The sequence below is a fragment of the Osmia bicornis genome, chromosome 8 (assembly GCF_907164935.1).
Source record: "Osmia bicornis bicornis chromosome 8, iOsmBic2.1, whole genome shotgun sequence".
Classification (NCBI taxonomy): domain Eukaryota; kingdom Metazoa; phylum Arthropoda; class Insecta; order Hymenoptera; family Megachilidae; genus Osmia; species Osmia bicornis.
The window spans coordinates 10077470-10105273 of record NC_060223.1 but is presented as its reverse complement, the minus strand read 5'-3'; the positions used below and the strand labels follow the sequence as shown (position 1 = coordinate 10105273).

The 27804-nt window shown below is 35.9% G+C and overlaps 2 protein-coding genes across 18 annotated transcripts in view; one reads left to right on the top strand and one right to left on the bottom strand.

The window, feature by feature from the left end:
• LOC114877640 overlaps nucleotides 1–27804 on the top strand; it is a 45912-nt gene that overhangs the window by 17855 nt on the left and 253 nt on the right. Inside the window, exons 2-14 of one of the 8 annotated variants that reach the window (XR_003789610.2) lie at nucleotides 7691–8242; nucleotides 8674–8885; nucleotides 8957–9057; nucleotides 9124–9240; nucleotides 9362–9512; nucleotides 9580–9918; nucleotides 9992–10087; nucleotides 10159–10288; nucleotides 10349–10506; nucleotides 10577–10681; nucleotides 10745–13545; nucleotides 14191–14252; nucleotides 14315–18510. Coding sequence is in view for 4 of the 8 variants with exons in the window: in XM_029190481.2 (XP_029046314.2) it covers nucleotides 7691–8242; nucleotides 8674–8885; nucleotides 8957–9057; nucleotides 9124–9240; nucleotides 9362–9512; nucleotides 9580–9918; nucleotides 9992–10087; nucleotides 10159–10288; nucleotides 10349–10506; nucleotides 10577–10681; nucleotides 10745–12985 (4202 nt within the window). In the remaining 4 variants the exon portion in view is untranslated. The other 7 variants (XR_003789611.2, XR_003789609.2, XR_003789612.2 and 4 more) reach the window with 7 other exon arrangements.
• Nucleotides 14242–27572, bottom strand: LOC114877641 (mitogen-activated protein kinase kinase kinase kinase 5). 10 transcript variants are annotated; one of them, XM_029190484.2, is made up of 21 exons: nucleotides 27230–27572; nucleotides 27098–27155; nucleotides 26828–26983; nucleotides 26512–26744; nucleotides 26164–26427; nucleotides 25886–26081; nucleotides 25620–25720; nucleotides 25464–25531; nucleotides 24896–24979; nucleotides 24017–24055; nucleotides 23262–23315; nucleotides 22574–22641; nucleotides 22299–22445; nucleotides 21981–22156; nucleotides 21686–21890; nucleotides 21424–21607; nucleotides 21088–21365; nucleotides 20927–21010; nucleotides 20763–20855; nucleotides 20567–20693; nucleotides 14242–20489 (listed from the first exon to the last, which is right to left on the bottom strand). In XM_029190484.2, the coding sequence occupies exons 1-21, from the start codon at nucleotides 27341–27343 to the stop codon at nucleotides 20390–20392; spliced, it is 2829 nt and encodes a 942-aa protein (XP_029046317.1). In that variant the 5' UTR covers nucleotides 27344–27572; the 3' UTR covers nucleotides 14242–20389. The 10 variants fall into 10 exon arrangements, with proteins under 10 accessions (XP_029046317.1, XP_029046322.1, XP_029046318.1 ...); XM_029190489.2 differs by lacking the exon at nucleotides 22299–22445; XM_029190485.2 differs by lacking the exon at nucleotides 23262–23315 and having other exon boundaries at nucleotides 27230–27571.

Below are 27804 nucleotides of genomic sequence, written 5' to 3'. Positions count from 1 at the left end.
TAGAAAACCTACGATTGCCGTTGGTTGCTTTATCGAAATTCTTTCGTAAAAATCTTCAAATGCTTTTAATCCTAATTTATTTCGAACTGGTCGGAATTAAGGAGGAGGGATCGAGAGTCAGTTTTCTCTTTTCCCGCGACGTTACGGGGCGCCGGTTTAAATATAATTTTCTTATCGGTCCCGGTGAAAGGTATGAATAAAACATACGCACAGTGCATCGACTTGCATCAATCTCTCACGCCAGGCCGTGGAACTTCCGTGCAACGAATAATTGGCACGGTATGCGAAGAGAGCGCCCCTTACAAAAAAAGAAAAAAAAAGAAAAAGTAAAGAAACTCATAGACGAAGAGTACTTAGAACCTAACTCACGTGGAATCTGATTTTTTTTTCACGACTGTCAACTAACTCTGGAAATTCCGCCCTCGAATTTCATTACGGTACCCGATATGCCGAAATTAGCATTCAATGGAGGACAAAGTAGCTTAGAATCTTGCTGAGAACTCGGCGAGTCCTACTTTTCAAAAATTCATTCCTCGCAGCTAGAGAATTCTAATTCCAGATTAGTTATTTCAACTCTGTGGGAAACTGGCTGGACTCGAATTCATTAAATCTCTAGAAGAGTGTTGAACTTGAAGCGGCGAACCATCGATTAAAAACACCAGAGACTCCGTTACCTCAGGGTTCACCGGTTCAATCGGTCGAAAGTCTCGCGATTGAAGATGATTTTAACCTCCGCGATGATTCATAATGGATCCATCGAGGATCCATCGAGGTGCCTTAGCACGAATTCCTTCGCCACGAGGAGGTTAAGAAAAAGAGGCTTTATCGTACTGTAGCGCCTAGAGCACAGCCACGTAGTGAGTCACTCTCGGTGACTGGCTCGTTGTAATTCATTGCGATGATTGAAGTATCCCCACTACGATTCTGCTCGAGTACGGCTTCATTCACAACAAGAACACTGACCCGGGCACCCCTCTAATCTTTTTATCGTCCGTTCTTTGAATCCAGTGCTGACCAACGAACATTCGATATCTTCTAACTCGAAATTTTAAGTCACAAATATTAAGAAGAACAAAAAATATTTAACAATCGACTACTCTGTTCCTCGTGGAACGAACGAATTTAGTCCTCGAGAGGTTCGTTTGAAGAATTGATAAAAAAATCTGGTACTTAGCTTCTAGATTGATATATCGTAGCGTTCTAGGAATTATGAAAGAGGTTTCTTTTATAATTTACCAGAACGTGAAAACGTTTCGTTGGTAAATTAAAATAATCGCCTTGCGACCGGAGGTTAATTATTCGTGTAATTTCGTGATCGTAACATAGAAAAACTAGGCTCCGTTTTATTACTCTAGGTAATGGCAGTGTAACAGGCCAGTGAGAAATTCAATTAAGAGAGTTCGCATACGTGACCGGGCGTGTTTGCTTTCTATTAAAGTAAGATAGGGATCTGAAAGGTAGCGACGAAGAAAATTTCATCAGATTTTCAAGCGACTTGGAAAAGTTTTCTCGCTGCGTCGGTGAACAAAAACGCCGGTTACATAATTGTTGAAAGAGAGACGTTAAGTCTCGACGCGGTCCGACACTTGCACAGACAGATTACAGGATAATCGTAATTCGAGTCGATCTGTGACATCCTCGGTTGCGGACAATTTGTTAACCTTCCCGTTACGTACAATTGCGCGATACCTTCTTTCCATTTCAATGCAACCACGTTACGCTCGTTGAATGATTAATAAGCACGATAAGAGAGCACAGATAACTTCTCTCCTAGATTTCGTAAACTCCGTTACGAAGAAATTGAACAATTCTCGCGAAACGGAGCTCTTAAATAACAGAGCTCTTTTTATCATCTAAATCAACAATTAGCGCAATCGTTCGAAAACGAAGCTGCTAGAAAAATGTGCTCGTTATCAGAACCCGTCCCACATCGTCCCACACCGAGTACACAAAGCGATAACGTTAACCGGAAGTGAAACGTCAGTCCCATTGTCGTGCCGTTGTGCAGAGAGCCTAAAGAGCGGAGCATAGCAGTCCCGCTGGTCGGCATTCGGATCCGTCTATCCGAGTGGTAGGCTCGTTCCATTCCCATCTTCGCCTCTCTCCACAGTGTCTACCTGTTGCTCGACCGACGAAGGCTATTCCTTCTACCTGTATCCCCGTTGTCTTCGAACGCGTGTATCAGTGCGTCTACTCGCGTGCAACAGGCTTCTACTCGAATCGAAACGCGCCGCCGCGCCGATTCGATAGAAAGAGGTTTCGGCAAGTTTGCGACATATCCAGCAAAGTAATCGAGACTGTTCCTTGCGTTGCACAAGTTTGTTTTCCATGAAACGACGATCAGCCGTTGGAATAATAGTGATCTCGAGCACGGTACACGCAATTGAAGCTCGTTGCTCGAATCAATTGCTTCCTGCCAGCCTTTCCAACAACCATCGATTACGTGCATTTGCTTCGACACTCGGTCGTGCACGAATCGATCGTTGAAATTGCATTTTTAACGGGCCGTTTCTTGGATCTTGCTGAGTAATCGATTTCAATGAAAGTGCAATCGGATTGTGCGCCTTCACCTTGGGATATCGCGACTGTTCCGTTGGATTTGCGCGGTGTGTAAAAGATACTCAAGTGGATCGTCGTGGGTGTTGTTTTTCTAGTGTCAACCGGTGTGGGTTAATCGTTCGAAGGTGGTTCTTATGGAAATTTGAAGGGAATCCGTCGAGGTGAGTTGAATCGAGTAGCGCTTTGTTTTATGATATCCGACGAGTCAGGGATCAGGTGGCTGAGAAAGTTTATCGTTGCAAGGTGTTTCCGATGAATTTGCATGGATCGCGTTCCACGAATTCGTGATGTCACACGCGTAAAATGTTATTTCGTCCATTACGCAATTGCGCGAATCTTGTACCGATACAAAAACACAGCCGTTTCAATCTTTGAACAACGATAACCCGATTTCTTCCATTGGCAATTAAAAACAATGGATCCGTCCAGCGATAAGCTTTATCTTTCACGATGATAATCGCTTTGTGAAATTCAACTCGGTCTGGGGCTATGTACTTGTTTTTCCACTCACCAATTCTAAATGGGCTACTTAACGATGGACTTTGATGGCGTTGTTAACAGGAAACGATGTATCGCACTTCCCACAAGGGACACCATCAAAGTATGATTCTCCCAATGAATCATTTTATCGCTCAAGTGGAATCGGTGCAAAGTCTCGTTTGCATTGATAATTCGTCTCGTTCGTTGAAATTATTTTCGAATACCACCCAGGCGAAACTTTAGGACCCCCGAGAGAGAGAGAGAGAGAGAGAGAGAGTCCGGTTCGGTTGGTCATTCGTAGCGGGTGAACACACCTGGAACAGGTATAACGGCCACTCGAGCGGCGACGAGTGGACACTTTTGACGTAGCATTATCCTTCGGAATGTACGAGCCGGAATGCGCGTCCCGGTGGGTAAAGACTGTTTCCGGGTGCATCTCCAGGAACAGATAAGGGGTTACAAAAGAGGGCAAGCCTGGAATTCCGGAGCGAAGGAGTCTCACGTTGGCGCAACGTGATCCTTGTACTTACTTACTGCTCGTTCCCGCTACGTGACTCGAATACGATCTTACCTTTTCTGATTCTTCGCCGGTTTTCTCCTCTTTTCCGGCATTCGTCTCTACGTGACGCGTTTCGCGGCTTTTATCAGCTTCTTTTTCCCTCGACTCGAGATACATTTGGAACACGGCCAACGCCGAAGAAAAATTGCCCGAACTCATGGTAAATTTTCCAACGACTCGAAAGTGGTTATATCCGAGATAATTTATCGGTTTCTCAATGATTTCGGAACGGCACCTGACTCGCCAGTTAAAACAGAAAGTTGAAGAAATTGTTTTTAGCCGATGTTTGACGGTGATTAATAAATACGCGGCCGGGACGGGGTCGTCGAGATGATGACGGTGAAGGAAGAATGCGGAGGAATTCGAATGACTCATGGAAAAAGATTGAACGCGTTAGGAGATGCTTGGACGTTCAACACTGGCAGCATCTAACAGTCTGCCGAGTGAAAAGGTGAACAGCTCGGCTGTGAAAATACAATTTGCATGACGCTGCGAGAACTCGGCTGCGTTCACAAACGTTTTCAATAAACTTGAAGGTGTAAATTGATGTATCGTAACTTTGATGCCATGAAAATCGTAGGAAATCGTGCCTTTCTAAAAGGAAAAAGGATCTAGCTGACTGCGATCGAGATGGCCTCGTAAACTCGGAACTATCCGCGCCTGGCGAACGAGTAAAACAGAGTTTCCGGCTACATCGCGGCCGCGATAACAGCGTCGAAGCTCGCGAAGGGAAAGTCACGATTCGGGCTCGTATTTCCTCGAGGGGGCGAAATAATCGGGCGAATCGCGTGGAACATGCCGGCGATAGCGCAACGGCGACCGATAGGAACGCGACGATAACTGGACAGTTTATGGTGTTCGTGTTTAAATCACGAGCCTTGCCTTAACGTCTCAACGTGCGTGAGCAACCAGCATTAAGTCTACCATGAACCATTACCACAACTTGCCGCGTTAACCCATTTGCATTCGAATCATTTCGAATCCGACTAATTAGCTAGTCTGTCGGATTCTCGAATCGATGAGGAGATCCTTTTTTCTATCGTCTTCTAATATCCCTTCGGTTAACGCTTTCTCCATCGCCTACTTAACGCCTCGTTAATTGATCTTCTTTTACGGAACTCTATGCTTCGTGGGTCCTTTTAATGATTTAACGAATCAGCCGGTTATCGACCCTTTCAGCTTGTAACAGAAGCCTTCCAAACTGTTAAAATCTTGAAATTTCAGAGTGAAACTGAAAATGAAACATTCATTTCCTGGAAGATATAATTTACCAGAGCTTAGACAGACTCTTTCTAACGAGTCTAATAATAGTCTATTAAACAGAAGGCACTGCTTCGCTTTTAATCACCGGAATTAGCCTACGATCGACTAATGCATACTTTTTCAATATCAAAAAGAAGGTTCTTCGGTATATGCTAGATTATTTTTATCAACTCAGCTAGCCAAGTCTAATATTAAATCGTAGCAGACCTGGTTCTCTTTCCGGTTATCGAACACATGTCGCAGCTTGATTTTTTAATCTTAGGGAAAACGAAATTCTTTTGATTAGCCGTCGAATGAAATTAATACATTTTGTATGGATCATGAAATATCAACCATATTTCGTTTTATTCGCTTACGTAGGATCGATTCAGTCGTGATGCAAGCAGAAGCGAGAGATTCTAGGTTTCTATGAGCGAGGCTCGCACCTGGACACCGTAAAACAAACACCACACGTGTTCCTAACCGGACCATTTACGTGACTAACGGAGGGGAAATCGGAATGCATTCTTTTTAACATTCTACGTACGAAGAAAGCCCATGATTTAACAATGATTTCATGGGCTTGCCATTTTCTTTCAAGACCAAGCGGTCTTTTAAGTAGAGCATTTACGATCGCGAAGATAGTACTCATTTTCTACGAATTCATGACAGAAAAGTATCGCAAAATAGCATTTACGATATATCAATTTAAAGCTTAAAGTCTGACGAAAATGACTACATAAAGGTTTCGTTGAAATTCTTCGTACAAAATGGCTGGTCCTCCGTGAACGATTGGAAATTGTGTATTTGCTAATGGTGCGTTCCAACAAAGAAGCAGCCATTTTGTATCGAGAATATCAACGAATCCTTTATGTAGTCGTTTTTGTTAAACTTGAAGCTTGAAATTGGTATGCCGTGAGTGCTATTTTGTGATACTTTTATGTGATCAAATCGCGTCAGAGTTTATAGATGACGAAACGAGTTGAACGACCCATAGGAAAAACGGATTGGCGCCGTCGAGTTTGGTCGAACGATCGACGGCAAAAATAGCGATCGAGGGGTCGAAAGAAAGGGAAACGTCGGTTCATTGACGAAAAGTAATAGGCACGAGCATTGAAAGGTCTCGAGTGGCTGGTTTCTGTATGCCTGCCACGTTGCTGTGAGTCAACGCAGCAGCAACAACAACATCGTTGGATGTTGCAACGGGAATGACAACGGACGATGACTAACAAACTCGCATTGATGTCCTTTCTGGCCGGTGAAAATGATTATCGCTGGGAAACTCGTGCTTTCGATTTGCATGTAACTCGACAGCCTGTTGCGTTTTAATTTATACACGGTTAATTAATCGAGCCAGCTCATCGTGGTATAATCTTCAGGTATTGTATCAGCTGATTTCGAAACACGGAAAGTGTTACCATATCAATTTGATATCAATTTGGAAAAAAAGAAAGGGGTTGTAAAATTGTATAAAAACTGTAAGTTCTTTATGGAAAAATAATCAAAGATTCCTTTGCTGCTGGTTCATGAGAAAAACCGTACGAATGTCAGCCTGGCTGGCGGTTCCTCGTGGCATCAAAGTTCAACGTACCCAGAGGGGGGCTGATTGGTAGCAGACTCGAACGATTTCCGACATTTCCCACGAAGAGGACGGCGAAAGAGGACGAATAAGTAAACACGAAGCTGGTCAATTGGTTGCCGGGTAAAAGTCCGAACCGTGTCATCGGTCCAGGACGTGACAGCCGCGAGGCGCGAGGAAACCGAGCTGATGCACGCGAAGCCAAGACGAAAGTTGGTCCCGTTCTATTATTAGCCGACTTCCAGCCAAGTGCAACATCGCGATCGAAGAGGAACGCATATGGCCAGCAATGAGCGAAGCAGAGCAAAGCGGAAAGCAGCGGAGACGAGAAAGAAAAGAAGGGAGAGGAATCGAGCCAATGCTTAGCTTTTCGCGATCATCCCAGCCTCCGTACATTTTCCGAAGATACTGTTATTTACTTTGCTATCTCGAACGTTCCACCTCATCCTTCAGTCCTCTTCCTCTGTCCATTTAAATTAACCCATTCACGATGAGTTTTGTTATTTATGAAAGTCCGAAGAGACGAAAGAAAAATGAAAGAAGTAACAAGTGTTTTGCTTTCTGCTTGCGGTTGTAAATGACTGGCAGCAAATTGGCCGATCGATAAATCTCACCGTGCAAAAATATACTTTGCTTTCTTTGCGCGTTCTTTATGAACGCTGCTTGCATTTATATTCCGACAGCTGCGAATCTCCGAAGAATAACTTCCTCCGATCCTCGGTTTTCTTCTGTATACCAATCAGAAATGATCTACCTCTTTCGAGATTTGAAATTTCATCGCAAAAGTTAAAAATTTATTTGAATTACCGTGAAAAACGAGTCCGACTGAATCGTTCGAAAGAACGAAGCATCATCTGTGTACACTTTTACTCGCAACTTTCTCATCGGATCACAGCTGCAGCATGGAAAATGCAAAAAAAGCCTGCTTGTGTTAGCGTGAACGTGGACAGGTTCATTGGACCCAGGGTGCTCCTCGTCTGGCTTCACGGGGAATTGGGAACCATCAGGGCAGCTCGTTTGTTTATACGATATTGTTATGTTTCGCGAAGCGTGCAAGTAAAAGCACACGGTGTTTCCTAACCAGACACTGTGCATCACCCTCTGATATCGGTAACAAACGAAAGCTCTTCTTGCAATACCTCCAATGTACGCGAATTTGGGTGGGTTTGTACCAAAGGGAATAATAATAACCCACTTGGGTGCAACGTGGCCTTCCGAAAGAGAATAGAATTTCCACCCATCGATAACCTTGTTCGCTGTTCTCGTTCCAGGAACCAGCACGGACCTGGTGTCCCAGCTCCTGGGCATGTTCGACGAGCTCGCCCGTAGCGGCAATGGCTACCCCGATCACGTAGTCCTTCCATCGTCCTGCAACATACCACCGGTTCTGCAGAAGCGTCTAAGCCTGGTGTCCCATCGTGGCTCCATATTCGGCTCGTTCTATCCGGAATTAGCGAAATCACAGCAGGAGAACACGATGAACGAGCAGCCGGTGGCGGAGAGCAACGTGGAAGTGGTGGTGGAAGAGGATTTCGTGCTAGTTGAGAAAGAGAATAATGCCTTCCAGACTCTGGAGACTAGTCGTAAAGAGGAACGAAACGAGTGCAGCAGAATCGAGGAGAAACCTTACAGACGGGAGAGCAATGGACTCACGCCGCTTAGGTACAACAGACGATGCAGAAACGCTGGAAGACCGTTGTCAGGGAGTTCAGTCGCGTCCAGCACTTCCTCCAGCGGGTGCAGTAACCAGGGGAACGCTTGCACCAGCAATCCTTATTTGACGTCCGTCGAGTCTCTGGCAGACACTTGTGCCAGCTCTCAAGGTGAGCCTCTGTTTGCTTTGCTCAATTTCTTCATCTCTCGTTGAGTTTTCATTTCATCTTCCTGCTATTGCGACCAGTGAGATTAGAAAAACTTGCTGCAAGTAAAAAGTATTCTCGCGAAACGAAAGCGAAACATTTTTAATCGCTATCAGGCCTTCCAAAGTGCACCCATTCGCTCGTGCAACCGCTATTCAAGCGGTAGTAACGTTTTCCTTAACGATGACCACGGAATGCCGAGAGAGAAGTTTATTGCCACCGCTGCTATCATTACTGTCGTTGCTGTTGATTACGCTACAGCGGAGAGAAAGTCTTAGTCCTTGAAATCTGCCTCGGTTGATCCACGAGGAAACGAATTTCTAAAATATTTCCACAGGTTCTTTAAAAGTTGATGAAATAATTTATTGGGTAATCGGAATGAATAATTTGAACAGGTTCTGGAGACAGTGGAGTAGTGACGGTATCAGAGACCAATTGTCGAATAGGAAACGATGACACTGGGCAAAGAAGAAACGGTGTGGAAGCAGGTTCACCGTGTCACAGGCCACGTTACTGTGATCCCCATCGAAACCCTATGGAAAGGGTACTTTTAGAAATAGTTGACACTGAAGCAATATACGTGGAACATCTGCGACAAGTAATTCAGGTATATCTTTGTCTGATCTAGGTCTTTTCCTGTTGATTTATAGGACAAAATTCAATTCGTTGGTTTTCCAGGGTTACCTTATATATTGGAGAAACGATCCGGCATCGTTCGTGCATCAAATGCAGCTGAGTGACTTATTTAGTAATATCGAGGATATATTTGAATTCAATAGGTAAATTAGTTAGAGGATACTTTCCTTTCACGCTGGATTATATTAAACAATTCGATTGAATTTCAGAGAGTTCCTGAAAGAAATTGAAAAATGTGGTTTGGATCCTGTTTGCGTGGCAAACACATTTATAAAGCATAACTCAGGGTTCAAAGTGTACACAGAATACTGTACCAATTACCCAAGGTAAACTAAACAACGTCAAACGATAATGTATCTTGATTAAAATTTCAGTCAACTATTTATCAATACCAATGCATTTTAGTAGCCTTAAATTTCAGCTTGAAATTAATGCAGTTCATTTCAGGACAGTTTCTGTTTTGACTGATCTAATGGGTCAAGAAGAGACTGCAAACGCGTTTCGAGAAAGACAAGCTGCGCTAGGACACGCCTTACCTCTTGGATCCTTTCTTCTTAAGCCTGTTCAAAGGATTCTTAAGTATCATTTACTTCTGGAGGTGATTATACGTCGACAGGAGAACTTGTAAGTCTTCGTATCAATCTGAATATCGTTTCAATTTATAGAACTTGTCGAAAGAGTACGGCGCGGATTGCGAGTTACGAGAAAACGAGGCTGAAGGAAGCAAAGCGATCGAGGCAGCTCTCGCTGCGATGACTGGGATCGCGAGGCATATTAACGCTATGAAACGACGACACGAGCACGCGGTGCGTGTTCAAGAGATTCAGTCGCTTCTGTATGGCTGGTCTGGTCCAGATTTAACTACGAGTGGAGAACTGGTGGCGGAAGGACGATTCAGAATTCGAGGAGCTAAAGCTCCTAGGCACGTTTTCTTGTTTGATCGTATGCTCCTGCTCACCAAGAAAAAGGAGGATGGACTTCTAGTCTATAAAGCTCACATCATGGTACATCCCCTTTTCTGAATAAACAGTAACGGTATAACAAATACTGAATCGTTTTATAATTTTATGTTTACAGTGTTCAAACTTAATGCTCATTGAGAGCATACCAGGAGAGTCTCTTAGCTTTCATGTGATTCCATTTGATAATCCTCGATTGCAATACACGTTGCAGGTAAAACGCGTCGCTTTGTTATTGATACATTCGTTAATTGTAATTGACTGTACTGTCCTTATCTGTATTAGGCACGAAACTTGGAGCAAAAAAGAGAATGGACATTGCTAATAAAAAGGGTAATTCTTGAAAACTATAACGCGGAGATACCATTGCACGCGCGACAATTAGTTTTACAACTTGGTCAGACCCAGCCAGAAGGTGTGTATGAGAACTCATTTAATTGACATAGAATATATAATTCTAACGAAACTATTATAGATGATGCTTTAGCGGATAGAGGATCGGCGAAGAAGCAACACTCAGCGCCACCAGAGTATTTAGAGAAACGTAAACAGGAAAGAGAAAGACGTAGGTCTGAAACCGGGCTTAGACAGAGATTTAAAAAGAGTGGCAGAAAGTCTGAGACTACAACTGAGGTAAGTATCTTATAAATCTTTATATTTACAGTTATATTTTTTCAATTTGCTTTTCTTAACGTTCGCGCAGGACTCTCCAGCATCGCCACGAAAAAATCAAAACGACGATTCGAATATTAACGATTCTAGAGAGCAAGGTCTTAGGTCTTCGGATGGACGCGGATCAAAAGTGAAGGTATACGTTAGAGATATATAGTTGCTTCGTAGTTACTTTACATTTTGATTATCTTCTGCTTAGGATCGCTTTACCGGTTGGAGAAGAAAATCGGAACCAGGTTTCCAATCTTACGTGTGTCTCAATCAGTCTGACGAGGAGCAAAAAGAAGATACGTGTGACACGGGGTCAGCTACGGTCGAAACCGAGTGTGCGATCATTGAAAACGATAAGCACGCAAATTCTCCGCCGCCAGAAACCAAAGAGAACAACGAACAACAGACTCAAGCGCAGACGGTCGAGGAAATAGTTGGACATATCCTCATGCAGAACCAAGAATTTCAAAAGCTCCTCGAGAAGCAGCGAACGAACAGTATACTCAATGTCAGGCAGCAGCAACGTTTCAATAAACGTATCTCTGCTGATACGTCCGATGACAGCGACTCGGAGAACACGAATTACATCACCGATAATTCAGTTAACAACAGGATATCGCGTATCCGCGCAGGCCATCGTGAAAGGTTTGTTAAAACAAACAACACTTTGAATTCCTTATCCTCTACGCGAGATCACCAGCCCACCTTGCAATTACTTTACGATAATTTAAACAAGACTGAGAATAATAAATCAGTTGAAAGTAATTCAAAAAACAAGATGAACCATGTGCAAGAGAAGAAAGCGTTGTTCGATGCGTTTAAAAGGCAAAGTATCGTGACTGAAAGTAAGATCATCCAAACTGCGCTTAGGATAAGGGAGAATTCAACGTCCAGGAGCGAAGAACCTGTGAATCACCCGACTGTTCCAAACGAAACTGAAATTCAGGTAACAGAAAATGATAAAGAAGTGACTATAAATAGTGACAACACGAACGAAGATACCAGCCAAGCAGTTACACAATCCAACAAAGGTTTTGGAAACTACGACAACTTGCAACACGTTTGGGAGGGTTTGCAAGAAGAGAAAGGTTTAGATGGGAACGATAGTCCGACCCGACCAGCAGTCTGGCTGACCAAACTATGCGAAGGACTACCTACATCTCCTCAGAAGTGTGGCTCCCTTCCTCGCAGTTTTCAAATTCATCCCAATTCCAATCAGAACGTAATGAAATCACGGTTCTTGCAGAGAGATGGTAAGCCAATGAGCGAAAGACCTTTCACGATAGCCTCAGATAAACCGGCAGAGATTAATTTGGAAGATATGGAGAGATACGCTTCAGCCTGTCAACCAGAAGGAAGAATCGCCAAATTTCCCACGTCGGTATCAACTTCTACTTCCACCTTCTTCTGTTCCTTGGATGATACATTGACGGATGCTTACTCTGAGGTTCACGTGACGTCAACGACCACCAACATCCATCCGGACCACAAGATCTACAGGCCAAACGCTAATGGAAGCACCATTTTTAAAAACGTCCTCTCGAAAGCTGGGAACCGTCTTCAGGGTTTAAGGAACACAATGAGCACAGAAACCTTGGAATGCAACGAGGAATTAGAAAGGACTAAGTACTTTCGCTCTTTAAGTACAGGTAAGTTGAAGAAGAAGAGTAAATTAAAACATTCAAGGGAATCTTCGTCGGATGTGGAAGAGCTTGTAGGATGTACAGCGAGGGGATCTTCGGATTTAAGGATCCCTTCGCTGTATTACAAGCAGGGAAGCTCGGGTTTAGGTGCTCGTATCGCTCAGTCTGATTACGCAGACCCTTCCATATTGTTCTCGGAGAGTAAACGTCTTGGCCAACTCGCGAATAATTCCTCTGAAGCTAATCAGGAAAAGAAGGAGGACGAAGAGAGCGTGGAGAACAGAGAAAGCGAAACGGACAGCTTTTACGAGAAATCATTCGAAACGATTGAAAACTACGTGGACGCTGACGTGGACGACACGTTCCGGGATAGTGCAATATTTAGCGACATCGAGGAGGTTCTGGTAGCCAGGCCTCTTTCCGGTCAACCCTCAGAGGAATGTGCACCGTTCAAGAGCAAAGTAGCTCCACCAATCCCTGCTAAAAGGAGAACAGAGTCAACCACGATGTTGAATTCTTATAATGCTTCGACGATGAAACCCAAACCAAGCGTTGCTCAAAAGCCCGATTATTTGAAAGTGAAGTCAGTGTTCTTAAAGGGACAACAAGAATCAGACTGTAAATCTCCAGTGAGATCCCCTTTGATCCCCGAAGATCCAATAACGTATCAGTGTTCTAAAAGCATTTTACAGAATAGTTGTGCGCAGAATAATAGTGAAGAAAAAGACGATGTGTCGGCAGGACAGAGTCAAGCAGGCTGGGTAAGAAAGATAGTGGGTCAATTCCAGGGTCACGTTGAAACGTAATTCATACCAATGAAACTGTACAAATTTTATAACTGGGACTTGAAACGCGTGAATTCCATGTTTGTCTAAAACTATAAGAAAGCATGTTCAAAGAGGTCAAGTAGTCGTTGTCCAGTTGTCCAAAGTTTTATCTTCGATTGATCTCCAAAGCAAAATCTTTGAGATTATATTTTTTATTAGTACAAGGGAATTGTTAAAGAATGAGCAGGATACATACTAAGTAAATTCAGATGCTGCACTGGAAAACATGATATGTACATAATGAGGGACTTTCCATGAAAGTAGATTACAATTTTTATATTTCATTCATTTTCAGGTATGCCATTTTTTTGTTTTTTTCTTTTTCATTTTATTGCTAACATTAATCTTTGCACGAGATTTTCAATAAGTTTCTCTTTATACTAGTTGTGCCTTGTGTAAACTATTGCCCAGATACGATGTTCTAGTGTTGAAACACATACATATGGTACAAGATTGAAACAAATACTGCCAAGCGTTTTGACATATCATGTAAACTAGCGGTAAATAGAGAGACACTACAAGCGATACTTTCAATTAAGGTATGTCCATATTTAATCCGTGTCATATATAAATTTCATATTAACAATACAGGGTAATTAAGAGTCTTTTTATATTTATTCATAAAAAAAGAAAATTTGCGAGCTTAAGTATTTGAATAAAATATATGTTAAATTGTTAATCTAAAAGTTACAATCACCCTGTATTGTTGCAGAGTTTTACCAAGAAAATTTTCATATTTTAACATAGTTAGTCAAGCTATTGCAAATGATTAGGCATGTCGACTGAATATTCTAAGCGTCGATGTACTTTCATTAACTCGTTAGGATTCGAGCAATTATTTTTTAACGCTAAACAGGTTCGTTTGTGTAGATCAGAAAGGCCGACTTTTATTTTTTATTTATTTTTAGAACCTAACGAGTTAACTATTTTTGTTTAATTATATTAAACAAGAACGCGATATATTTAATGTTACGTAGACAATAATCACCTCATGATACTAAATGAGTGTATGATTTATTTGCAATTACACTAAACATAAGAATTTAGTTTTTTTGCAATAAATCAATTCAATTATTGTCAATACTCGTTCTCATTTTTTGTAATTTCTTTCATTCGATAAAAATGTTACAAACAAATTATTAATTGTACCTCTTGCACCATATTAATACATATGAAATGTATAGAAAGGATTCAAAAGTAACATCCGGGGGTTTATATCCAAAGGTAGATCCAAATATTACTTCAGGTAGGTTTTTTATTAAGAGAAATGTCTATTTACAAGAGATTTTCAGCTAGTCGTGTTTACAGATACAAGAGTAAATGATATACAATGTCCATCATAAGTTAGCTACGCAATACTGTATGTATATATATAAAATGAAACAAAAATGACTAAAAGATGAGAAAAGCTCGGAGAACTAAAAAAAAAAAAAGATTATTCATTATACACATTATATACAACCGTAGTAACTATATGATACACTTAATTGTAGTATTATCTTGAATTAGAGTCTGCCCTCTAATCAGAAGAAGTCTTCTGATCAATCATTAGTTTCGATTATGAATATTAAATATAGAGAATAAATTAAGGTTCATATCTTGTTTACTGAGTTTCTGCAGCAGATGTTGTACAAAAAAATGATCTTCCTAACATAGTAACAAAATGAAAATATAACAACCACTTCATGAATTATTATATGAAATTAAAATGCTTAAGATTTCTATATTAAAAGGAACGTTTGAAAAACACTGTCTCAAAGAAATGGAAAACTTGTAACGATACCGTTATCTTGTTTTCTTGTACAACATCTCATTGAGAAACTCCTTAAACCTGTAATTCATTTATACGACAACGGTATGCTTTTTCGGTGATTCCACTTGCAAGAATAATTCCGTTAAATCGTCGTTTCTATTCGTGGCTAAAGCTTTGGTTAATAACGCACTATTAACATATTGACAATCTTTATAGTTTCTCCGTTGTAACCGCGCAAAATAACGAAATCGTTATTCACGCTAATCTTCTTTGAACTTACACTTGCTTTTCTCCCTCAAACTTTATTAAATATATAATATATATATATGTATTTATACTTATATATATATCTCTCTTTTATTTCGTATCTCTTTGTCTCATTCTCTCTAAATCGTTTCATCATTTTTTTTACAATATGATCTTATCTCTTAAAATATTCTTCTCTTACGCATACTTTCGTAAAAAAACATAATACATAGCTGAATAAAAACGTCGAATCGGTTACAATTATTTTAACTTAACAATAATGAAACAGCACCTGTGAAAGTCTGTAGTATCCTTAAATCCTGAAAACGACCCTGTTTTTCATAAAAGGCATAATATTACCCGTTTCATTGATTAATGTTATGTAAAGAAAACAAAAATTCTTTCTGCAACAAAAAGTAAAACAAGTTAGTCGCTTTCAGGATCAATTAGAAACAAATAATAACTTAAGAATTTAACAGGAATTTATTCGTAAACTTACAAGAAACAAATTTGTTCATTATTGAATTTTATTTTAATAAGAACATCATTCTCTTCTTTCTCTTTTCTACTTAAATTACTCATACTGACCTTTAATAAAATACAACAATGAACAAAATTTTTTTTTTTATAATTTCATGAACATAGTCCTACAGTTTTGTTAGACAAATTTTCTATCTCCATTCATAAGTTAGAGGCAAAGCCACTGATCTGGTCAATATGGACAGGTACATTTTATCGCTGTACTAGTTGTCCTACCACTATGAGAATCTACATTTTGTGTACGTGTGTGAATTAAATAAAAAACTGTTGCTTTTAAAATATAACATACAAAGTTTATAACATAAAAGAATATGAAATTATTGTACTAATTTGTGTTTACTATCATTAATAATAATATATTATTATTGTGTGAGACATTAAAAATATTGCTCTTTTGCATTGAAAGTGCTAATTGTATATAAATATAAACTTTTTTATGGAGTTTTTAATGCTCATATACTGATGGTTCAATTCACACACTATACATATACATGAAGATTTGATAAAAATTAAGTATTTTCAGCTATGCACTACATTCAACAAAACACTCTCAGAGGTATATTTAAAATTTTGTGGTCATAATTAGAATATGGATATGTAAAATCTGCATGTAAAATGTTTCTGAGTTTCTGTGTCTACTAAAATTTATGTCTTCTAATAATTGGTCTGCCATACAGTATATGTATAATTACTATGTGTTTTTTTTTGTCTTTTAATATCTTTTTTTCAGCTGCTGTTATTTGTAAGTATTCTTCCTTTGGATTTAGCCAATATACATTTAATTATTTTTACGATGTACATTTGATACCATGAATGAAATTATTGTCATTGCAATAATACAAAAATTTGCCAGGTAACGTTGCACTGTAATTATTTATAATATCAGTGAAATAAGTATTCAACTCTACCGTATGAATGCTTTATGCAGCAATATAATAGCTAATTAAATGTTTTATATATGAAATTAAACAAAGATAAAAAAATCAGTAAGTTATTTATATTTAGCTAAATAAATTTTCTTCCTGGCTACATTACCAATGTAGTTATATTTCTATACATGCGTTCATTTAAACAGCTTGAAAAGCATGTTATATAGAATTTTCATCTTTCACTGGCTCTAATAATCTATATCACACCATTATACATTTTTTTTTTGTTTATTTTCCAAATTTATAAAACAAGTTTTTTTAACTTCATTTAAAATTCAGGAAGATACTGATTATCAATTTGTTTAATGAAAATCATTTACTTTTGAAATGCTTGAGAATAAAGGAATATAAACAAACTAGAAAAACTATAAATATCTGTAGTTTAATGCAACAAAGAAAATTCAAATACTAATTACTAAACAATAATTCATTCATTTTTAAATGCTGACATGACAAGCATTTAACATCTCCTATTGGTATATGCTTAATAGCAAATACAGGGAAGACATTGCTTTATATACTTCTTTTACGAGACGAATTCTCAAATAAGCTGTCTTTGATTAAATACTTTGTATTTGATTGCTCAGGCATTGATTGTAATAGCATACTAAATTGCTGACACAAATGGATGTAAATGTGTTGCAACACGAATCTAATTAATCATATTCCCTGAAAAAAACATCTCTCTTGTCTTTAAACCCGAGTCTGTTTCTATACAATATATTATTTTTTAAAATTTACTAACATTGCAGATACTTTGAAAATTCCTATTAATTTAATGTTCAAATGTATGACTATATTTAATATGTGTATAACGAATACATGCTTGTAAATTAATAGATTTCGTGTAATCAATTATCATTTTGTGTAACTTGTGTGCAAGTGGAAATGTTTAAAAATGATACTGAAAGATAATACATAAGACAAGAGTGATATTTAAAATGGTAAAGTGAACTATCTTGGACATATCTGAACACAATCATTTCAATTCTATAAGACATTGTCAGCGTAAAATATTCTTTTGCTAAACAATTTTGTTGAATTTCATAGTATCATTAAATATTAAATTATGCACATAAGTGGTATAAATATATGTCTGAGAAGCTTAAAAAAATATTAATATTTCAATGCTGTGTAATGTATTTACCTTACACATCTTCAAAAATTAAGAAAAAAAAAAAAGAAACGCAATTAAATAGTTATAAACTTTTCTATTCAATTCAAATATTGGAATGTAAAAAAATTAGTATTGAACACATACAGAAGTGTATATTATACCACTTATGTTTTCACTATAAACACATCATTTTATATAACATAATTGTTCACCATAATGCAGTAATATTATCATAAGCAATAAGCAGTCAAATACTATTTACTATAATATACCGTTATTATAGTAAACCTTTAATAGCATAATACTTTCTTTAATAGTCTACTTTCTATTTACACAGCAAATTTTCATATAAAATACCAAAATATTTTAACATTTCCAAGATAATTTTACTTTGTCAATCCTTCCTAGTTCAACTTACATTTCATCCCTGCCATGATAAAGCAATCACTTTAACTTGTAAGATATCAATGTATTGACAATGGATGGAAAAGTGCTAGAACACTACTTAATTTTAAAATCTAATAATCCTAAAGAACCTTAGCAAATAAATATTTAATTTATTTAATTAATGTAATTGAACATAATAACTGCATTTTGAGCTTTCTCATGTTTATATAGTATTCTTATAGATTTTAAAAAGCTTATGAATACTATCAAGCAATGCTTTATTAGTACTTCTAGTCAAATTACATTAAATTTAGATATTTCTAATTTAATTGATGCTAACGCTAAAATAGAATTCTTCATTGTTCTAAAAGAAATATTTTTATTTTTCCGATTTGAATTTTATTAATCACTTGAAATTCCAAATGTCTTACTTCAGACAAAAATGGAACTTAGTTTTAGACTTACTTCTAAACTAACGATTAATTAATTTGTCTTTTATTTTATGCTACTTGATATAATTTTTTCTTTTTTATTGCAAAAACTGCATATAAGTTCATCATTTTTTTTACTTACTTTAACGTACAATACTGTGAACAAAATGTGAAATGAGTATTATTAAATTATATAATATATCACTTTTAATACAAATGAAAGATTTAATTGGAAAATGTTCTTTTTAATCATGTAATTAAATAGTTCATTAAGAAAAGATGTAAGCTATATTATGTTGCTATAAATATCACGTAATACTAATTATGATAATGAAACAAAAGAAATCTCAATTGTTAAAAAGCAAATACTTGGTGTAATTTTTGCATAAAACATTTTTTTTTTTTAATTCTATCTTATCCAGCACTCTTCCTCCTGAATACATTGTTCATGTATTAAGAAAGTCTTTCGCAAATGAGAAATATTTCTCCCAGTCTTAAAAACCAATCACACAAAATGCATTTAATTTCGTTACTTTTCTGAAAGTACTAATTTTATAAATATTTATAGTTTAATTACGGAAATAAATTCCTTTCCAAATATATAGACATATAGTTTTGAACTTTAAATTCATATAATATACCCGTTATAGGCATAATATTCCTACAATAAGCTAAATAAATGGGTGGAATATTGTTCTGACCTTAACTTCTTTTTTTTTTAACTTCAATCACCATTCATAAATCTGATAATTACTTAGATAACTTAAAACGTTTTGTGGATTTTATAATTAAAAGAATTTACATATTTAGTAAAAAATATCGTGTTGGATATATACGAATGAATTATAACTGTTAAGCATTCCCGTACATACTTCTTAAAATAAATAATTTATGATTGCCATCATAAACTACTTTGCAATTTATACTGTATATTTATAGTACAATCGTCCAAAATTAGAGACACTGATGAACGCAATGTCTTAGTAAAATAATTTTTATGCAAAAGCCCAATGCCTACCAAAGTAAAACTTATACAAAAGCATAGGATATATTGCATTGAATTCGTATGTTTCAATTTTATTCTATCTTTTTTCAGGAAAAATATACGTATTTAGGACTGACATTTAATAAGTATCATTGCTTTTATATATTCGGTAACTAATTTGTATTTAAATCGTTGTCTTTGTTGCTATTTAATGTTCAAATATATATTAATCTACTTAAACTACCTTTGGCCAATATCTTATTAGAGGTGTACAAAGATAAGAAGCTTACGACGATGTAATTAATTTATGTTCAAGGTGTAGAGATATTTTGTGTTATTATACAATCTAAAAACCATTCTAAAAATATAAATGCTCGTATATCTACAAGTAAACATCATTTATTTATGATAAGACGAATTAGAATGTATTCTAAAATAAGTTTAAAATTTTCTCAATTTAATTTTTCAACTTTTTAATTAAGCTTTAGATCTATCATTTACTAGACAGTCATTACAACAGATACCGAGAGAATATAAATTTTACACTTGCAATTTAGCATTGAACGTTTCTTGAGATAAGATTCGACAAGTATAAGCTTTATTTTGTCAGGCATAAGGGCAAATTTACATATTTCAAATATATCATACTTCTTTTTAATAATCTGTCTCCTTTTGTGATCTTTCCTTAGACCTTAAAGATCACTAATTCTAAATTTGTCTTCGTTAAAAAGTTATCGGTAAATAACCAGTCTATGCAGCATTGACTATATGGAGAACAGTGACGAATGATGTGTGTATATGTTTGTGTCTGTATGTGTACTAAAGTACATCCGTATTCGTATGTACTTTAAAACAGGATAATTAACTATTCTCTTACCAACATCAACCACTGCCTCTCAGTACAGTCCACATATTTTACTTTACACGCAGTCAATGGAAATCACAATTCACTTGCGACACATTGCATTTGCACATTTTACAATTGAAGATGAAACTTAGTAACTGGCTTCGTGTCCAGCAAGTATGTACAAGTCCGCTCCCTCGGATTCGTTTAGTGTGCCTGACTGAACCAAATGGCTTTCCAACATTACAACCCTTTCGAGAACATAATATTTGCACGTTAATTATATATTTGGATAAATTATAAATTTCTTTAATATAATAATACGTACTTATCGGATCCAAGTAATCTATATGTTCTACTCGGATCACTGATTTCTTGTGTAACTTCACCATTTTTGGAATTTCTACCTTGCATACCATGCTTATGGAATGCCAGTACACTATCCGGTAAACAGACTAACAAACACATAATTGCTGATAAAATCAATATTTCAATACTCGTTATATAATAGAGAATAAACTTACTGATAGATTCAATTTGAAAGTTAAAATGTAATTCCGACATGTGCTTCCTGTTTGATCTAGGTTTTCCTTGTAATGTGACCACTTTTACTACATCTGTAAAATATAATTCAGAATAAATCATAGTCTGAAGCAATACTTGCTTATTTGCGCTATGATACACTTACTATCATAACACACTAGTATTGCATTTTTTTCTAGTTGTGTAACATTAATAACATGAAGATTTTCTCTTCTTGGTATCACAGTAGCTGTAACAGTATTATTAATCATATTTACAAAATTTCAAAAACGTATAATTAATGTCTAATTATAAATAACAGTGTACCTGAACCATCCATATCTTCCAGTTCGTCACTGTGAAACCAACTTGCTCCCGAATTCATGTTAATTAAATCCAATTTTAATTTGTTTTGTTGATATGGTTGTTTTACAGATACACACACCATTGGATATTCCATTTCAGGTGTAATAATAATCTCGAATACATTCAATGGTGTTGGTAATATACAATCGAAATGTTTTAAAAGCATAAATTTATTGAGTGGATCGTACCACTGCATTAAAAATATTCCCGTTGGCATTGCACCGCAGAGATACTTATATCTGTAATATGCATGATATTATATTCAATGTAATATTACACTAAAATTTATTTACTTACCCGTTATATGGATTTCTACCAACGCAACATTTAGTACAACCCTTTGTATCTGGGACTTTAGTAGTAAGAGCAAATTTTCGAGGTACTAATCTCTCCGGTATTTTGTTCATGTGCAATGAAAACCTATGGCTTTGTTTGCTTTGCATGGCTAATAGATCATGCCTATATAATTGAGGAGTTTTCCCTAAAATTTGTTTACTCATTTTTATATTTCCCACATTAGAAACGTAAAATTTCAAATGCAACTTTAATAATATTTTACCAGACAAAGACATGAGCACATCCTTAATGACATACATCCATATTGTACGTCTAGGATACAATTGATCAATTGCAGTTTCATGGAGTTCGTTTAGATTTAAGTTATAAATTCCTTCTTCTGCTGCAATTAATAAGTGCTGATCTCTTGTGTCTGGATGAATCCAGCTTGCAGTGCAATGTATTCTTAACGGGCACCCATTGAATACCTAAATAAACATGTTCATTTTTTGTTGCTTACCCTAAAGTATTAATCTTGCAAAAACGATACAAGTAGAATGAATATAAATTACACTGACTTTTGAGAAACATGCACCCATGTGAACTTTGGGTGTGGGTGGCAGTCCATTGCTAATAGGTCTAGGCGGTGTGTGACGTTTTCTGTCCCTTCTTCTTGGAGGGACAGGTGGAGTATCAGATAATAAATCTGGACTCATACTTTCTCTATCCCCATCGCTTGGCACTTCGTTCTGACCTAAAAAAACGTTTCTTTAATCTGAAACTATTCTAGAAAGTTGCTTTTAATCGATTCAATCGCGACTCTAGAACGAATCCTATTTTCTTTTTTATTTGCATTCAGTAATTATAATAGGAGTTTAAAACAATCGTGCTCCTACCATTAGATTGTGGGGATTCGTCTCTAGGACAACTGTCCGAGAGAGACCGTTGACGTTGTCCATTAACAGCAGCTAAAGACTGGGTACTGCTCACCAAACCATACAACTCGTCCACAGAGCTGTGACGCCTGGGACTTGCTTGAGATCCTACGTACCGAATCTACTTTTTATACTACTGCTTCAATTCACTCAAACCATTTAGATTCTTTTTTTGCAGATAACTTCTTTATACATTTAATTTGATAGATATATTTCTTATACAAATTTATTCTTACCTGACATGTTATAGTATGAACAATGCACTTCACAATCATTTGATGATTCTCCAAGAGGAAGTGTGGCTCTGGAAAAAAGAAATATACCAGCAAATATTAATGTATAATATATACAATACAAGAATGGGTATTAGAACAATTACTGAGTAAAAATAAATGTTAGTAACTTATAGATAATCTCTATAAAATAAATTGAAAAATATTATTAATAATATAAAAAAAAAAATAGCCTTGTAAAAGAAAAAGAACAATATGTTAGAGTGCTGCATTGAAAGAATAAAACATTTAAGCAAGAAATGTTAAAAGACTGAATACATTAATATAGGATATTTACCAACAGAGGTTTAGGAGGAAAATTTTTAGAACTGTATTACTTTTAAGGACAAGTTGGTTTTAAAATATTTGACTTAACATACATTGTACATATGTCATCAATATCATATGTATGTAGTATCTAAACACTGTAGTGTGTAAAAAAGTAGATTTTTATGTTAATTTATTATTTTATACCACCTTGTATAACAGTTAATAACTAAAATATATTGCCATTAGAATATTTGTTATCAAAACAATCGTTTCAAATAAGAAGCAGTTATTACTTTTAAATGAAAATAAAAAAAGAATAACTGAACTGAATCTACAACCAAAAGATGAGGCAGTCTACTATTATACTTTATCTTTTACTTACTGCAGGGAATATAGCTGGTCACAATGACCACCAACCATTGACATTGCATTCCCCCTGCACACATGAAACTATAATCATATACTATAAAACAATCATTCATTTTTTGTAATTGACCCAATTAAATTCTTTGATGATCCACTTTACAAATAAATTCTCATACAAAAGTTTATGTACAAGGCAATTCACTTGTGCTTTGAGATTATTATGTGGATAATTTATTTTTCCAGGAAAAGACAATTATACAACATTTTTGTTCTTTATATAACACACAATTAGTCGTAGTTAGTGCATTAATGTAAATGCTCTTATTGTACCTGACTTGTTATCAATATCACCCTATAGGGAACACTTTAAACATGATATGTTTAAAATCGTAACATCTGTAATAGAAAAATGAACTTCCACCACCAATATGGCTTGCAGTTTAATTTGTTTTCTAAAGAAACCCACATGCAATGAACAACACTAAGAATATCTATTAAATACGACGAATGTTTTAATGTTTATTATATGTGTTGTAGGACATGTACATAAAGAATTATTTCATAAGAAAAATAAGAGAAATAAATGATACAAAGCAATTTAAACAATTCAAATGCTTTTGAATGCAATAGAAGAGACAAAGAGAACGGGAAATTACATGAATAGATTAGTATGAAGCTGTAATAAAAACTAAATAGCTTTATGCAGGATATTAGGAAATACATATAAGTGAAAGGTGCAAGGTGCAAGGGAAAAGGGTTACCTGCCAATACCTTAGCAACAACTCCTCATCAATGTACTGCAATAGACTCCTGTTGGGAGAAATTATTAAAATTACAAACTGATCAGAGAAATTAAAGCTATGAAGATTAAAATGAATTGTGAAATTTGGATAGGGATTAGACATAATATGCATAAGGGCAGAGTACCCTGCTCATTGATATCCAGAAGGAGTATTTAAATTCCGATTGTTGGGTATTATTTAAAGGTAAAATATGTTTTTTAATTTAAATACAACATAATCTATAATGTATAATATATAGCACATCTGGTATACAAAAAATCTATCTCTGTTACATACTGGCATAGGTATAGTATCATTTTTTTATCTGTTAATTACCAGATATGCAATATATTGGAAAAACAATTATTTATAAAACATGATATCAATCGTGAAAAACAAAGTTAAAGAAGTCAAAAAGATCTTTATGTGAGAATTAAATGTGATAACGATACTTACGTAAAAGAAGCAATGAACATATAAGACCTTTCTGAACTTTCATTTTAATCGTGCAATATTTCTAATAACTATCATGCACAATTCCATCATTAGAAAAATACATATCAGCACTTTAACAAAAAAATTAAGTTAAATAAAAAATTGTTAAAGTGTTCAAAAGAATTAAGTTCGTGCAAATAAAAAATTCTACAAATATAATTACAAAGTTAATTTATCCATAGCTAAAGTGAAAATCACACGTTTAAAAACTTAAAATAAAGCTTGCTTATAAAACTAAAGAAATTGTTTATAATAAATTGCATCTTAGTTTTAATTTTATTAATAAACATTTAAATATTAACGTTAAATTTCCAAGTGAAGTATAAAATTGAGCAATATCTTCACACAAAATCACTTCTTTTACATGTATTACCTTAAACTCATATGAAATATTTCTGTGCCTGTTTTGCTTCGACGCGACAGTCTACTATCTGTGGTAACGTTAGCGCCAAGAGTACTGATACAAAAATAAACTATATCATGTCTATGAAAAGTCTCATAAATTAATGTAAATTAGAAATCTTTCAGAAAGAATCATGAAAAATATGCAAACCATATTAAAGTTAAATTAGCATTAAATTTAAAGTATCCTTATTATAAAAATGTCATTCTCTATTTTATTATTATTAATTAAGATAATATATTAAGCAAAAGCAGGCGTGCCATATGCAGCTGAACAGATATAAGAAAAAAAATTACTGTTTTGTTCTATACACCTTTGTTTAATTGAAGGAGAGACATATGGCGAGGGCCAGAAACCCCAAAACCCGGGGAACCCCACCATGCTCAATACCGTACGTATATATATTTATTTACAAAAAAAGGAGATAGAACAGAACAGTGGTCACCATATTAGTGGAAGGATTATAAAGCCACCCCCACATTATGAATATCCACCATACGATTATAAAATAAAATATATTTATTTCAGATGTACTTACTTTTCCTGTACATCTTCAAATGCAGTACCAATACCACAATCTGGATGAACATCACAATTATGAACAGCCTAAATGAATTAATTGGAACACAACGGTAAATAACTTTGTAAAATATAATGATGTTACAGGAAATATTATTTAGAAAATTAGAATTACCTTGACATTATTCATGATATCCATAATATCCCATGCTGGACTTGTATCCACGGACGGTGATATTACGTCTCTTTGTAATGTTCCATCAATATTAATCTGATCTGAATGTGTAAATGAAATTAATATTTAGAAACTAGAATGAAGTATGTAGAGCAAAGTAAACTCTCGCTATATTGTGATTCTTTATATTGCCGGTTGAACGAGTTCCCAATTTTGCCAATTTTAACCGGCAATATAACGAGAGTTCACTATATGTTGTACTTTACCATCACTATCTAATTGCGGTATAGGGCTTTTTGGTCTAGGTCTTGCAGTATGACGAGACGCTATCCTTTGCGGTACGTTAGGTACAGCTCCGTCTTCGTCGGCTTCTAAATCAGTAAACATATGACTAGGATTTGATACCTTCTGCAACAACTCCAAAGCTAAACGTTTGCTCATTTCTCCTTGAAAAAATGCGTGCTGGAATGAAAGTTTTTATTTAAACTTTCATAGTTGTTTTAATACTTTTCTACCAAAATACGAAAAGAAATGAGAAAAAAACCTGCAATAATTTTTCGGCTGTTGGTCGTTTTTTCGGATTTTTCGTGAGGGCAACTTTAACGAAATTATGAAATGTTGGACTCCATTTATCACGGTCCTTTAATGTTGGCGGTTTGAAACCGGATTTAGACATAAGAAAAAGTGCGCGCATCGGATGTAAATCAAACATAGGTGGTTGTAATTCTGCTAATTCTATTGCCGTGATTCCGCATGCCCAAATATCACAAAGTTGATTGTAACCACCCTTTCTTTCCACAGCTGCAACCTTGAAATATAAGTACATGGATTTTTCATAAATCCTTAGGAGGATAACTTTGAATCTATGACAGTATCCCAGATATTAAGATACCTCAGGTGCCATCCAGTAAGGAGTACCAATAAAACTTTTCCTTTTGTTAATAGTTGCAGTAATTTGGGCTGATACTCCAAAATCAGCCAATTTAACATCACCAGCTTCTGTTAATAATATATTGGCACCTTTAATATCACGATGCATTTTTCCCATGCTATGTAAGTAAGCCAATCCTAGAAGAGTCTCTCTACACATATATGCTATTTGTATTTCTGATAGTGGTCCAGTTACTGAAATACCATTCAAATTTTATAATTACAGACAACAAAAGGACATAATGTGTATTATCTGTAAACCAAAAAGGGAAACATACTGTGATATATATCTTGCAAGGAACCACCTCCACAATATTCCATACAAATCCATAATTTATCCCTTCTTAAATAACTTCCATAATATGCAATTATGTTGGGATGTCTGCAATCTTTCATCATTAAAATTTCTTGTTGTATAATTGCAAAATCATCTCCTAAAACATTTTTGGTAAATGAACGTTCTATAAATATTTATATACTTCAGTGAAAGCGTAAGCTGTTCGAAAATAATATGTTGGTAAAGAGAGCGAAAAATGAAAACTGTTCACCTGGTTCCAGCTTGATAACCTTAATCGCAGCGAGGTCATTCATGGAAAGTCTTTTAGCCTGGAAAAGTAAATTGAACAGCACGTAAAGACAATGTGGTCGATTACGATAAAAAAAAGGCCACGAGTACGTACCTTGTAAACATCTCCGTACGTTCCACTACCTATCCTTTGAATGAGCTCGTACTCATCCTGTGGATTTCTTCGGCTTATGTCACTAGATAGTGCATTAGCGTTCAAAGCCATCATAAAACACAGATTCTTGTCGATCTAACACCTAACGAGTGTAATTAATATTTACAAAAGAAGATTAACGTTAAAGTGTAAAAACACATTTGTTCGTTAGAATGTCACTTTCGTCGAAACGTCGCCATTGTTCACAACAGCCCTAAGGCAGTGACTACAAATCCAACAAGACTGGACATGCCTTTTTTGTTTTCAAGGGGTCTTCAATTTATGCCTTGAGAACGAGCGACATCTGCACCTCCAGAATAGTTAGGTAAGCAGATACACCCACGATCATACTCGTGTCAGTGTCCCTCTAGGAAAAATGGCAGTTAGTGACGGTGAAGGTGTTTCCATCATAGAAAACATTCTTGTATTTGAGAAAAAGCATTTTCTTAAATAAATAATTAGTTGCCAAAGTAAGTTAGTTCGCTAATTAACAAGTGAAATGCATAATAAGCTCAATTCCAAAGTAGGTTTTCGAA

What these genes read in the sequence shown, in the direction of transcription:
- LOC114877641 (XM_029190484.2), bottom strand. Translation starts at nt 27,343, where the DNA reads ATGATGGCTTTGAACGCTAATGCACTATCTAGTGACATAAGCCGAAGA. An exon ending in CTTGCAAGATATATATCACA is followed by an intron (nt 26,745 to 26,827) that starts GTATGTTTCCCT and finishes ATGGTATTTCAG; the next exon opens with TAACTGGACCACTATCAGAA. An exon ending in CTTTCAAATTGAATCTATCA is followed by an intron (nt 20,694 to 20,762) that starts GTAAGTTTATTC and finishes TGTGTTTGTTAG; the next exon opens with TCTGTTTACCGGATAGTGTA.